The 14,598-nt window shown below is 40.4% G+C and overlaps 1 protein-coding gene across 2 annotated transcripts; it reads left to right on the top strand.

Moving 5' to 3' along the window:
* Positions 1-1,886: 1,886 nt before the first annotated feature.
* prr16 (proline rich 16) lies at positions 1,887-14,597 on the top strand. 2 transcript variants are annotated; one of them, XR_002274417.1, is made up of 3 exons: positions 1,887-2,725; positions 7,394-8,481; positions 13,023-14,595. XR_002274417.1 is itself a non-coding variant. In XM_020593657.1 (3 exons), exons 1-2 carry the CDS (start codon positions 2,591-2,593, stop codon positions 8,258-8,260), a joined length of 1,002 nt encoding a protein of 333 aa, XP_020449313.1. In that variant the 5' UTR covers positions 1,887-2,590; the 3' UTR covers positions 8,261-8,274; positions 13,023-14,597. The 2 variants fall into 2 exon arrangements, 1 of the variants encoding a protein (XP_020449313.1); XM_020593657.1 differs by having other exon boundaries at positions 7,394-8,274; positions 13,023-14,597.
* The last annotated feature ends 1 nt before the right edge of the window (position 14,598 follows it).

The following is a 14,598-nucleotide window of genomic DNA, read 5'->3' as shown; positions in this document are numbered from 1 at the left end:
CATTGGTGTGATCCCTGTACCCCATCTTATGCACAATTCTTATCGCTCTTTTTTGTAATATATATGGTGGTTGAAGTGAGCTTATGTATGTATTCCCCCAGTTTTCAATGCCATACTCTAAGTATGGTAGAATCAATGAGGAATACAAAATGCGTAGTGCTTTCAGGTCCTAATATATTTAACCCTTGAACCTCAGCAAGTACAAGTCAGCGACACTCTCTGATAGACATGAATTCCCCCAAGTCTACAGTGGTTTTTGAAGTACTTTGGGGTTCTGTTGTATAAATACTATGAATAACGATTAACTGTAGTTGTATGAATTCATATTAATTCAGTCCTTCATTCTTAGGCCAGAAACTGTGCTAGCATACTTCAAAGCAGCCAGTAGATTCTTTGATTTTGACAGTTTCTCTAGGTTCTTGTTCTTGACATGTTTTGTGTGAGCTAGTCAAAGTAAACTTGCCAAGCATCTTGTTCAGGCTGTGGGAGGAGCAGGGGAACTTCTCACAGCTGTGGAAGAAATATCCAGTTTCGATTTAAAAACATTAACAGAGTTAGACTGTTGGATGTCAGCAGGGAGGTTATTCCAGAAGAAGGGGGCACAATCAGAGCAGTCAGCAGGTTTCTTTTTAAATCTGCGGAGAGGCAGCAGTTTTGTAATTTGAGAGTGGAGTGCACAAGATGGAATATAAGGTTTAAACAAACTGAGCATCCTGATTTAGGATTAAAGTATATTATAAGATGGATAGGGAGCCAATGAAGGGAAGCAAACACTTGTGTAATGTAGTCAAATGTTCTGGATTTAGTTAAAATTCTCATTGCAGTACCTATTCTGCACCATTTGTTTAGTTAGAGAGCAAGACATTACAGTAATCAAGTCTGGAAGTGTGAATTATTGTGCCCAGTTTAATCTTTTAGGAAGGGTCACCTGTTTTTACAAGTACAGACAGCTGAGTATCTCCAGCATATGTAGCAGTGGAAATTAATTCCATCACTGCATATAATTTGGCCAAGAGTTGAACTATAATGAAAGAAGAACAAGGGCCAAGAAGAAAGTCCCGAGGTACTCCGTATTCCACATCAGAAAATATTGATTTAATATTATTATAAGAAGCACACTGTGTTCTTTCAGATAAGTACATCTTTAAACAGGCCAGATTTGCCAAATTTGTTTTCCGGAGTAGACTCGTGTGGCGTCAAAAGCTACACTGAAATTGAGTAAGAGAAGAACAGAGGTGGAATCTGAATCAAAAGCCAAAAGAAAAAAAAAAAAAAAAAAAAAAAAATCATGAGCCTTATAACAGCTAAGAGACAGTTACTTGTCCATAAGTTTGGCTACAGAGCCAAAAGAAATCTGGATGTTTATTATTACTGATTAAACAAAAAATATTCAGACTTGTTCAGGCTGACCTTTTCCATAATAGACCCATCTAGAGCTGCTAGTAGTTGATATATTAATTGGAATAAGACATCTTGTATTTTTCTGTTGCAAAACATCTACAAAACAACTACAAAGACCCAAGATGAAGGCAGAGATGCAAGATGACCGCAGAGGAATATTGATGTAAAAAGACAACCTCAAACACACAAAACAACTGAATGCCTAACATAAGATGACCACAAAGAGATGCAAAACATCTACAGAGACCCATAATTACTACAGTGGGATACAAACAGACGCAAAAGACCCATCAAGAGACAGAAGAAGAAAGCAAGAGACATAAAAGGACTAGGATAGTCTAGAGGGGGAGGCTGGCCTTTTACTAGCCTGTAACCAGGGGCCCAGTGGTATTCTCATAATGAACACTGAAGTAATACGAAATGAGAACAAACTAACGGCAGCCGTGTAAAGGGAGAGAGAGGGAGAGAGGGAGAGAGGGGGAGAGAGAGCGCGCATCCTCTGCGCCTTGGACGCTGGCTGCTCACACTCTCCGAGGAGGCTGCGATGGAGACACGATGAGACTGGCGGGGTGTTTTTCGGTGGACAGTGCCTCTGGGGCGTCGTTACCTGGTGGTTTGCCGGACTGTATTACTAGCAGAGCGACACACTGAGAAAAAGGAGTGTGTGACCATTTTTAAAGGATTATTGATTATTGACCATCAGCCTACAGTAACGACCGTCAGGACAACGGTGTGGATAGCTCCCGGTGTACTCTCTGTTTTTCTTTTTGTTCAATTTATTTTCTATAGCTGACACATTTTAACGCAGTCCTGTTGGACATTTTCCCCCCACAAAATGTTAAATTTAGCGCTCTTTCGACGTGGAGGATATCCGTGGCAAGTCATTTTTGGCTGTTGCCGGACAAGCGTGTAAGGTGCACAAACCTGTGGACGGTTTCTCAGACAGTATGATACAATATTTTGACATAACCATTATTTTTTGCGTTACGCTCTATCGCGCATGCCTAGTGGTAGATAGCCTGTACAACGCTGTCCGAAGCCACTTGGCTCCGTCCTGGCCGTGATGTAGGCGCAAAAGTAAAAGGGAGCGGAGGACTAAATAAAAATGCGTTGGCAAAGTGGCAACGTGGCGACCAAAGGATTATGACTTGAGATCCTTTACGAAGTAGGTTTTGCCATAAATTGAAGAATGTCAGGAACACCAAATGCGGAGGCTGAAGGAGTTGTCTCCAAAGTACAAGTTAAAAAGGAGATCAAGACAATCGTGGAGAATTTGGAAACCATCCTGGGAGACCTCAAGGATGTAGCCAAAGAGCTCAAAGAGGTAAAAGAACAGGGAACACCATACAACGCCTTGCACATACGCACCATGTCTGTGTCATGCTATGGGCTTTCGGAGCATCCGTCTCTAGGAGGAGATGGGAGGCTGACGTCCACCTCACTGGAAACAGCTATGATGATGCACACGCACATACACACACACACACACACACACACACATACAGACTGTTCTCCCCCCCTCCTGCCCACTAATGTATGTCATCATTATCTCCAACATGGAAGACATTTGGCACAGGAGGATGTGGGGTGTGAAATGACAGAAAGGCTTCTTCACCCTGACTCACAGGCTTTGACGAAAGTGAGAAAAATGTAATCTCAATTAATATTTAATGGACAAGCTGGTTCAACCAGGAAGGTGCTTTTGCATTGCATTTCATCATCTTAATGCTGCCTGTTGTTTCCTGTGAATTATCTCCTGCTAAGTAAGAGATCACTTGTTTTTTTTCTTTCACTTTTCATCTCTGGTGGTGTCTCACTGTTTCTTTATTTTTAACCCTCTTTGTCTTTTGTCTTTCACCACATCTGTATTTATCGCAGCCACTCTTCTTCATTCTGTCTTTGTCTCTTGTTGCCTGCCTTCTTTGTCCTTCTCTCTAACGTCCTTATTAAAGATCAGAACTCTCAGAGCTGTCTGATTGGATGTTTAAATCTCAGCGATGTGCAGACAGGAGTGCTGAATAGGAGTCGGGGGTCTCTGAAGATTTCAGGGATTATTATGAGGATATTTAATGTTTTTATTTACAGCAAGTTCTCAAAGAGCTCAGAATGTCTGGCAGCACCATTCATATGTCACAGTGCTCACTTCAAATCTGTGTTTCCTCTAATGCCAATCACTGAATCACTTTGCTGCCCAGCTGTAATAATCAGTCTGCACTCTTACCTGCTTTTATGTTTTCCTTCCACTGGGCACACACCAGGCATCTGCTTTGTTGAACCTCTCACCCTAATACGACAGGCTGTCATTCTAATAAGACCCTACTGCATCCAGCCTCTGGCTATGGGTGGGTAGTTGACACAACATCTGTCTCCTTCTGCCTCTCTGCTCCCCTTACTCTCAGTTTTTGCAACTTGAGCTGAATTAGACTTCTTTTGTTGTTTTCAACAGTTTACAGTGTCTCACAGCAGGCACCAGAGTTAAATGAGAATAAGAAGACAATGTAATCTGCCTATGGTTGGGATTTTGTGTGTGTGTGTGTGTGTGTGTGTGTGTGTGTGATGTGCACTCTTTCTTTCTTTGGCTTGATGGAAATTGTGTGGAGGATCAGTTATTCTGACACAGCGCACACTGAACACATAGATACCAGAGGGGGTGGCAATCAAAGCCATGTTTAGGGTATAATCCATTTGAAATGCAGTTATCTGTTAGAGCTCACAGACAGGGCTGGAGTTGAGCCTGAATCTGAGGAGGGACCCTGCCCAGATGCTTGGCACAGTCTCTGAAGTTGCCTGGCCTACAGCAGGGCCTGCCCACTGGGATACTGGTATCACCTCTTGTGTGTGTCCCAACAAATTATCAATTTAAAGAGTGCATGGAGAGTTTAGCTCCACTGTTTTCTCTGCCCTACCCTTCTGTTTTTGGCTTCATCTCTCCCTCTCACTCACCCTTTCCTCTGTTTCTCTCCTCATCATTCTCTCTTTGCTTCTCTCTAATTAGGCTCCTCTGTTTGGATGTGCATTTCCAACCTTAGATGACAGCCGTGGTGTTTTACAGTAGGTGAATCCTGAGTAATCTGAAGTGAGCATTAGCAATACAGAAAATGTCACTCAGCTAGTCATTGTCACAATTATTATGAATGCTGTAAAAGAACATACATGAACCTTCCCTTGCCTTCAAAGGTATTTTAGCATTCAGCTCATCTTATACTCAACTTTCTTTAGACCCACAGGCAATAGTAATGCAAACAAGAGTAAAGAAGCAGTAGGGAATGCCTCTCCAAATGGGATGTGTGTGGACAAAGTACGGTAGATGAAGAACATAGACACTATATTATTGAATATCAGTTACTAGAGTTTAGCACCATGTCTGTTCTGTTTGTTAAAATGCTTTTTTAATTCTATTCCTTTTGCTTATGGTTCTTTGGCAGTTTAAATCCTTCCATCCTGCAGGAGTTGTCTCAGCACTGCAGACATAAATATATGGGAGTGTAACTTTATTCATGGAGCCTTAAGGTGCTCTTGATGGTGAACCATACAACTTTGAGAAAAAGAAAAAAAATACTTCAGGCACTCTTAGGTGGAGCAAGGAGAATGTTCAAAAGCCTTTATTTAACTGGGTATCTCAGTAAAAAAAAACACCAACCAACTGGTTTTGACCTCAATATCCGGAGAGGTCGAAACCGGTTGGATTAAATAAAGGCTCTTGAATATATTCCCTGCTCCACCTAAGAGTACCTTAAGTATTCTTTTTTGTTTGCTTTAATGTTGTAGGAGGTGTTGTAGTCGTGTCTCGAGTCCCCAGTGTTTGAGTCCAAGTCACCAAAGAATAGTATGAGTTGTGTCCCCATTACCTGAGTATGAGTCATTAAAGTCTACATTAAATGCGACTGGCACAGCTTTTACTTAATATGTGTGAGTCAAAAGCCAAACGAACACACTCATACTGTAAGTCTACGGACACATGCTACTTATAAGTGAAAAGTGTACATCAGCTTTTTTGATACATAAAAATCATTTATAGAAAGGGAGAGGATGCTGGAAAGTGTGCTGGGTACAGCACAGTGTAGGCAAACTGGTTTTAATATCAGTATCTTATGCCAAATTATTATGGCCCATTGCAAAAATAAAGTCAGTGCTCGAATCTGAGTCCAAATCAAGTCACGATTCCTGAAAATCAGGACTCGATTCAAACTCGAGTCCAAGTCCTGGACTCGAGTACTACAGCACTGGTTGTAGGACTGGAGTTCACAATCACTCTTACACTTGTTACCTTGTATAATGACAGCACCATATGTCAGTCTTCAGTGGTGCAGTCAGTCCTTTGTTTGCCTTTGACAGTGGTGCATATGGATTGGAGGGTGGAATCAAATTCAGTTAAGCATCAGGCCCTGAAAGAATGTGTTTTTTAACATGTATGAATGAATTGTGTATATGATTTCAGTTTGTGTTGCTCCATCCTTACAGCTGTTCCTAGTATTTTCTTGTTATCTGTAGAGTGCCAGCAAAACAAATTTCTGCTGTAACATTTCTTTAATATTTCTCTGTGCAGACTGTGAAAACAAATTTCCTCTGGCAGGACAAAGGAAGTATCTTTGGATCTAAATATCTTATGTTTTGACAGGTTTCTGAGACAAAATCTTATATTCCTACTGACAAGAGCATTCATGCCATTTCAGTTTATGTGTTGTTTATTGCCCTTCCTTTGTAATCATGGTTTACAATGTAGTGTATTCCTAAATAATATTATAGTTCAAGACTGCAGATTCATTCAAATGTTTCAAATAGTTCTTTGATTTGCCCTATTCCTTTCTATAAAATATTCACTGGGGTATGTCACACTGCATTTCCAATGTCTCATTTTCCACCCTGGCACACTTGGAACATTATTGTACCGCTGCCACTGATAGACTGTGTGCTCTCTCATATTGTGTGGCTTGCAGAATGGATGTGATTTTATGTGTTTTCGGCTTTTTGTAAAACATCTATTTGTTTGTTTGTCTTTTTTTCACACCAAGGCTGTTTGCTTGATGAATTGTTTCCTGTGCCGTTGTTCAAAAATATGACACTGCTATTAGTAGAATGGATCTCATAGCATTCAGCATAATATTTATTTACTCTTTTTCTCACTCGCCGGTTGAGTTGTACTTGTTTTTTGCAGTATTTTATGTTTCTTATTAATGACTGACTTGCTCATTTTCTGCAGAATAATACAAGTATTTGTGCTGATTGTTCCCAAAAGGACACTGACAGTCTCCTGATTTTTATGTATTTTCACCCTTTTTTTGTTTGTTATATCTTTGTGTTTGTCTTTGTCCTCTGTGTTGTTTTGCTATACACTCACCAGCCACTTTATTAGGAACACCTCTGAATATAATGTAGTCCAGTACAACACCACCTTTAACTATGAGCTCAATAATAAACATATAACTGAGTTTATACATTTATGACAATTTCACCAAACACTTCAACATCTTGAGCCACATAAACACAGATGTTAAGGCAGAAGTGTTGCACTGAATCGCATACAATTCTACAGGTGTGCCTAATAAAGTAGACAGTATTTTTTTAATTCAATTCACAACGCTGGTTTTTTATTTGTAATGATGTTGTGTCTTGGCTTACAGGGTATGTTTGGCGTTGTTACTTCTCTCAGTTCTGATGGTACATGGGGATGTTGTTGTTTATCACTTAAGTCAAAGTCTGGCAGGCTGATGGCTGGTCCCATAAGTTATAGTGACATTTTTTCTCCCTGGCATGGCTTTCATAGTGATATCTTTGATCAAATTTAATCTCACAAATCAAAGTGTGTACATTTTAATTTTATTTAAGATGATTTGCGAATCATTAATTATGAACTTGAGGAGATAAAGACTAACATTTTTCATGTTCTTTTCTTGCCTTTCTAGCTCTTATGTGGATCATCATTATTATTTCCTCCTATAATGCCACATTGTTTATTATTCCTGACAGTGACACTTCCTTTTCTTGTCACCAGGTTGTGCATGAGATTGACACCCTAACTTGTGACCTGCAACTAGAGGAGGATGGACTGACAGACAGCTCAAAGACAGATACACTCAACTCCAGCTCGAGTTCCACCACCACTACCACCGCTTCCAGCTTGGAAAAGATGAAGCTTTTCCCTGATGACTGCATCTTTAAAACTCCTGTGCCCATCAACCCAGTCATTGGCATCCCTCCTGCAGTACTGACAGTACTCAAGAAACCCCACCCACCCCTACCACCACCAAGACTTACCCCGCTAAGAGCCGAGGATCACAACAATAAGAATCTGCCTCATCCGACATTAGTGTTATCAGGGAGTATATCCAAGGCTAACGGGTCTCTGCTGAGGAATGGCGGGATTTTCCCACTGAGAGCAAACAGGGATTTATTCTCCTCCACACCTTGCTTCATTTCTAGTGACAGCGGGATCCCTGAGTCGGGGCTTGTTCCTACATTGCCCAGACCTATGCCGCTACTCCGTCATGAAAAGAGCAAATGTCCCAAGGCCTCTAGCAGGGAGCCTCGTGAGAGGGAGCGTGTCCGTTTCAGTGAGAAGGTCCAGTACCATGGCTACTGTCCAGACTGTGACCTCCAGTACGATGTAGACAACATAGAACTACAATTGCAGGCTGAGTTGAATGACCTGAGACTCAGTCCTGTGCATTGCTGCTCTTCCTCCTCCCCTCCTGCATCCCATGCTCTTGCTCATGATCTAATGTTGGAAAATGGCAGCCTCTCGGTCAGCCGCAGTTTCCCACCAACAGCAAACATTCCTCTACCTTGTGTGCCTCCTCACTTGCCTTCCCTCAAACCCCCAAAAACAATCCTACGCAAATCAACTACCACCACTGTTTGACGCCGAATCCTTTGGTATGTCTAACGTAACAATTCTTGAATCATTCATAGTGTTTCCTACTTTATGAGCACTTTCTACTCCAGTTGATCCTTGGATTATCCAAACAGAGAGATGAAGGGTTGGGAAATGGAAAACAAAAGGATGGATAAAATGAGTGGAATAGAGAGAAAGGCATCGCCACGTGTGCTAAGGCGTACACACTGAGTGATCAGGAAGAAGCGGTGAGTGTTTGTGTATGTATGACTGTGATTGTCAGGAAGAGGAAAAAAAAGCAATTGCATGCATGCACTCATGCATACCTTTGAGTCTGTCTGCATAAAGTTTGTTTGTTTATGCATGCTCATGTGTGTGTACATTTGTGGGTGCATGTTTAGGCAAATGTGTGCATGTTTGTAGGCAGTGAACATTGACTAAAAAATGTAGAAGGACTTGAAAATTCTCTGACAACGCTCTGATTCTGCTGACAACACTAAAACTAAATTGTATCTGTGTCTTTCTGGAAGTTCTTTGTACTAACAAGTCTCAAACTCAGGAAGTTCTTTCAGAGAGGGGTTCTTATTAATTCATGACCTTCTGGATGAAACAAGAAAACCTGCTTCCCTCAGATTTCATCCAAAGCCCTAAAGATCTTCTCATACTCTGACACCCAAATAGCTTACCAACTCACAACATATACCAGAATAATGGCTGTTACGCAATACACAAATGCATAAATTGACTGCAGACGAATAGTGGCACCTATACCCTCGCACAAGCTGCCTAGATTAACGATAAGATTTGAGCGATAGACACGTGGGTTCATACCTTTTCTCCCCCTTCATCACCTCGTGTTCCTACAAGTCCCAGTTTGTTGGCACGTCAGACTGTAAGAGTGAAAGAAGGGAGACAAAATGAGATGAGAGTTATGTGGTGGGCTGTGGAAGAGAGAAAGGTGTTTTAAGACAAAACTGCCATTTTGATTTGTCTTTACCCCATGGCTTATTTTCTAAGAAATTCCTGTTTACCAACTGAATTTCCCTTTGTGTAGACCAGAACTATCACTTCCTGTGATATCTATGAGACTAAATGGATAGTAAGCAAATCAGTTATGCTCTAGAGTAGAGAGAACCAGGCAGAAGCCTGCTGGACTCGAAGGGAATAAAAACACTTACAGCAGTCCTCCATTATTCACTTTTAATATGAAGCTTATTTAATATATCTTGTGTTCCCTGTGTTTACAGTATGTGAACTGTGTGTATCTAAACTATGCGTGCATGTGGCTGAAGTTTTAAATATGTCTGAAATTGATTACCAAGGAATATTTAAGTGCATGCGTGTCTGCACATGTGTGTTTATGTATAGGTGTGTGTAAAAGCATGTCAGTTTGGCAGATTTGTGGAGACAACATACCTTGGAGTTGAATGAGAATAGTAGCACCTTCCTCACGGCGGTGCCCTTAATTAGCCGGATTAGACCACAGGAGATAGCAGCAGTGCTTCAGACAGCCTTTGTATCAGCATTAGCCTTGACTAAGCTCTGAACTGCTGCTGCACTTATTTTTTATGATAAATAAAGAGAGGGAGAGAAAGGAAGGAAGGGGAAAAGTGTGTGTGTGTGTGTGTGTGTGTGTACGCACTGAGGGGGCAGGCTGTTTTATAAACAGTATACTATGTATGTATATATATCATATTCTATATATATGTATATATCTTTTGCGCATTTGGCGTTGTGCAGGTGGAACGCTTGAAGGTTAAGGCTGAGAAATTCAGGGTAGGAAATTGCACATACTGGTGACTGAACCCAAAGCATGACCTTGCTGGCCTGACAATGTAAAATCTGCATCTGGATTAGGAACCAGTGGATATTCAGCCATGAGAAAAATGAGAACAGGGGTTAGAGGGTGGGGTAAGGACACAGGAGGAGAGAGAAAACATGTTAGACAGAGAGAAAGAGACAGGGAAAAGAAAGCGTGTGTGATGGAGACAGGCAGTGAGGGAGGCGGTGAAAGAGAAACAGCAGTGCAGTGGATGCTGATGTTGTTTCTGCTGTACTGTGCTTGCTGCTCTATAAGAGCATATGAGGATGCATGTGTCTCCTCAAGATCGTTGCTCTCAGTGTAAAACAGTAGCAGTATTTACCTTGTGTTCATGGATCCTAATGAGTGTGGCAGCAGGTCACACAAACACACTGAGCAGATTTGTGTGCTTCAGAATGGAAAGCAGCTATGTCATCAATACATGCAGCTCATATGTAGAAGTGTCGTTATTGTGTATGTACTGGTGAATACTGGCCCACTTCAAGCACTACCACTAGCAAACAAAACATTTTTTTTGAAAACATCACATAAATATATATTTTCTGCTACAAAAACGTTATTAATTTAACAAAAGAAGCTCTCAAATATTAAATATTGTCTAAACACAAGCAATTGTAGGTCATATTTGCCTAAATAACAAATTATTTATATTACTTAATATATTACAAATCTTACCAGATGAGATATTACCAGCTTTTTGGTACACAGACATGCTTAAATGTTTGGTGCTTCAAACATATTTCATTCAAATAAGTATTGAGGTTTGACACTCAGCCTTGTTTGCAATGGGTGTTGTACATTTGAACCGTACTGTACATGATATCGAGTCACCCTTCTTTTAATCTCTACCATATCTTACAGTAGGCTGTCAAACTGTATCTATCTAATTATATATTATGGTTATTATTTTACATCAGTCACTTCAACCTTCTAGTGGGAGATGTGACATTTGCAGTGGCTGACCAACCTTTGCTGCAAAAATGGACCCTCTCATGTTTGGATTTGTCACTCATTGTTTAATACACCCATGATTTGTAATCAGACCATTCCTGTAACACAGAAACCACTGCTCCCCTGACTATGGGTGTAGGAGTGTTTTTGTTTATTTATTTTTTTTTTTTTTACTGTTTTTGTAACGAGTATCTGAGCTCCAGCGCTCCGGCCTAGAGGATGAAGTTGTAATGGGCAGGGAGGAGGTGGATCTTCACCACCTCCATCATGATTCACGACTGACTCAACTGCGCTGACCTACTCCCTACAGCTCACAGCTCTAGTTCATAGCCCACCTTTCTCTCCCTCTCTCTCTCTCACACACTCTGTCTTCATTTCTTTCTTCATCGCTCCTTTGGATGATAATGCTTCACTCCCACTCAGCAGCAGCTGTATGCATCACAATCTCTCTGGGTACATATATCTGTATCTAAATGTGGGCAGGCCAGCTATTATTAAAACACATCTGACACTTTGTACAGCAAACACCACTGGTAGCATTTCGATTTGAATGTTTAATCAAAAAGTTCACTGACCTTTTCTACAGCAGCCTCTGCATCCTTCTCTCCTTTCAGTGCCTTAGTATTATTATAAAAGACTTTACAGGGATGAAGAAATCCACTCCTTGTTGTTATGCATGCACTAACAAATGACTGTGTACAGTAGCTCCTCCATTTAAAGGGTGTGTGCTTTCATTTTCAACCCTACATCGTCCTGACGTCAGTAGCGTGACACCTCATTTTATCAGGTAAATGAGTAAATCTGATGCTTTCAAAACTAATGCAAAGTCTCACAGAGCTGAAAGTAAAATTGATAGTTCTGTTTGCAAATGTAAAAGTGTTACTCTAGCTTGTTGTCTTATAATACAGTAGTCATTTGTGTGCTTATAGTGCTACTGCTGACTGTATTATCTTCATCCCATGTTCCAATCTGGCAAGTGCATAGTGTGCAATAAAACTCAATAAATGTGTCAGAGTCAGACACAGTTTGCCAGTGAATATTAATTAACTGTTGTTTTTCCTGGCTGGTTATTGGTGGTGATGCCAAGAAACACATTTGTCTGTTTTTTCGTTCCCATTCTGCATGCATCATTTACTTAAATTTTTGTTTCCTTCAGTTGATGACATTGCATTATGAACACTGAAAGGAAAAATGTTGTGAGGAACGCATTAAACTTAATGAAAGCCAAATAACTGTGGTGTTGCATGCCAGAAGCATTAGATTGTTAATAGAGAGACTGTATGCAAAGTTTATTAGAATACAAGATATACAGGACTTTTATCATCAAACATCAGAACATTCAAAAAGCAAATCTGGTGCACATTAGACATAAATTTTGGCTCATCTTCTTTATCTGTGAATCAGTCATGATGTGGGAAACTGAGCGGGCATATGTTTGTGTGTCTTTCCTTAACAAAATGTGTGCACACTCATGCTTTAATGTTATGGGTACATGTGTTTAAAGGTGCATGAGAGTGCAGAATACATGCAGCCATGTGTGGGGAAAGGGTCAAAGGGTGTGAAATAGCTTTGTGCCACATAGAGAGCTTTGGTGGTGAAGCAAACTTAATCTGAGGATTTTACGCTGGTTTGGAGTTTGTTAAAAGTTACAGGCATCAGCTGCACCTCACTCAGGAAAAGTAAACAATATCTCAACAAGAGAATCACATTTGTGTGATGAGAAAAACATAAAAATAACAGCTATATAAGAAGAAACTTTTGGCCAGGCAACTGCCTTTTCACAAAAGGAAAGGTGTTTTAATCCACGGAGAAAAATGTGCCAGACAGTTGAGTCCTATTAACTTTGATCACTTGTGTCTGTGTGTCTGGGTGCTTGTGAGTTGGCAATGATACCTTGGTGTATTTTCATTTTGCTCTGTGGAAAACGACTGTTGGTATTATGATTGCTCTTTCAGGTGGCTCTCCTCTGTGCAATCAGATATTCACACTAATGTGTTTCTTCTTTTTCCTCTGCAGGGCCCGCTGAGATGCTTGAGATAAGAGTAAAAGGGATGCTTGTTTCATCGACCCTGGTTGATCAGGGAGTGAGGATCCAGAGCTGAGGCCAAGCATCAACCCTTTTTTTTTACAGCTGGCTCTCAACCAACAGCAGACAAGATCTTCTAGACAAATTCATACTGTGACTTTTGAGCACTAAAAACCTGCAGGCACATGTTCCTGTGAAACTGAGGACACAGCAAGGGCAGGCACTGTATGCAATTGCATACAGACAGGGATTTTTTTTAGCTGTGGAAGTGATATTTTTGTTACATAAATAGTTGGCTTAAAGATTATATTGCTGCTGAGATCCTATCATCAAAGGTAAAGAGGCAATGAATGATGCGGTTACTGATCTGTGTCCAGACATCATGTTCATTGTACATCAAACTCTATGTGCTCAACTGGTGCCATACAAGCTATGTTTTTTTTTTACAATAACATGCAGAGGTACAGACAGTGTGGCATAGTTACAGCTTTAAAGGAACCTTGAAGAAGTAATAATTTGCATCAAATTTTTTTTGTATACAAATATACATGTACATGTTTGATATCTATATATTTCATGCATTTTTCTACAGAGACTTTAAGATTTAAAGAGATGATATTTTTGATATTTTGTTGGACGAGGCTTTCATTCCCTCAAGGTATGTGTTTTTCAACAGGGCATAGCAGGATGAGTTATTTATATATAACAACAGTATAGTGTTTGTAATGATGACAAGTATGTTTCAGTCAACAGAATGGGCTGTACTGTGAGAAGGGAAGGTGGAGAAGATAAATGGCGTAAACCAAATACCTAGTTGTGCTTTAGCAGACGGGAGGCATGGGGCTGAATCAATGCGTGACTGGCTCTTCACTCTGTCCCGTCATCACGGTGTTTTTCTATGCATTTCTGTGGGGAGGCTGGTGGGTATGACACGTAGGGTGCTCTGCTCACCGTAACACAGTGTGAAGAAATATCCCCTCTCCTTTCCTCATATGATGTCAGCCAGGCTAATTCTGCAGTCAATTTGGGTGTTCCCAAAAGGAAAGTTGTTGTTCCTTAGGCCAGTAAGTCATTTATAATTAAATTATAATGGTAATATTGTATATTTCTATAGCACTTATCCAAGATTACAAAGTGCTTTAGGAGGCCAAAACAGAAAAATACAGAAAACAGATAGCAAAAATTGTACATATAGTGCACACATTTTCATAGCCCATTTTGGCTCAGTAAAAGAGTGAGGACCTTACACTGGAGAGCAAAAGAAAAAAAAACATTTCTTTGATACACGCAGCCGCTCTTCGCATTCAGACTGGAGGTACCACAGTTGGAACTCCACCTCTTTATTCTTACTGGACACAGAGACAAGCAAGAATCAGTTTCAAAGATGAATGGAATATCTGAAAAAGCTGTCATTGACATTTTGTTTTGTGTGTGTACACAAACTATTGGAAAATAACTTGTGATAAGTAAACACTTTGCACTTAATGGTGGTGTGTCTGTATATATTTTATGGACTGGGCAATAATTTCAAACTGAGAATGTGTTGATTTTATGTCTGTATCTTCT

Source organism: Monopterus albus, unplaced genomic scaffold (assembly GCF_001952655.1).
Source record: "Monopterus albus unplaced genomic scaffold, M_albus_1.0 scaffold20.1, whole genome shotgun sequence".
Lineage (NCBI taxonomy): Eukaryota > Metazoa > Chordata > Actinopteri > Synbranchiformes > Synbranchidae > Monopterus > Monopterus albus.
This window is presented reverse-complemented; position numbering and strand designations above follow the sequence as displayed.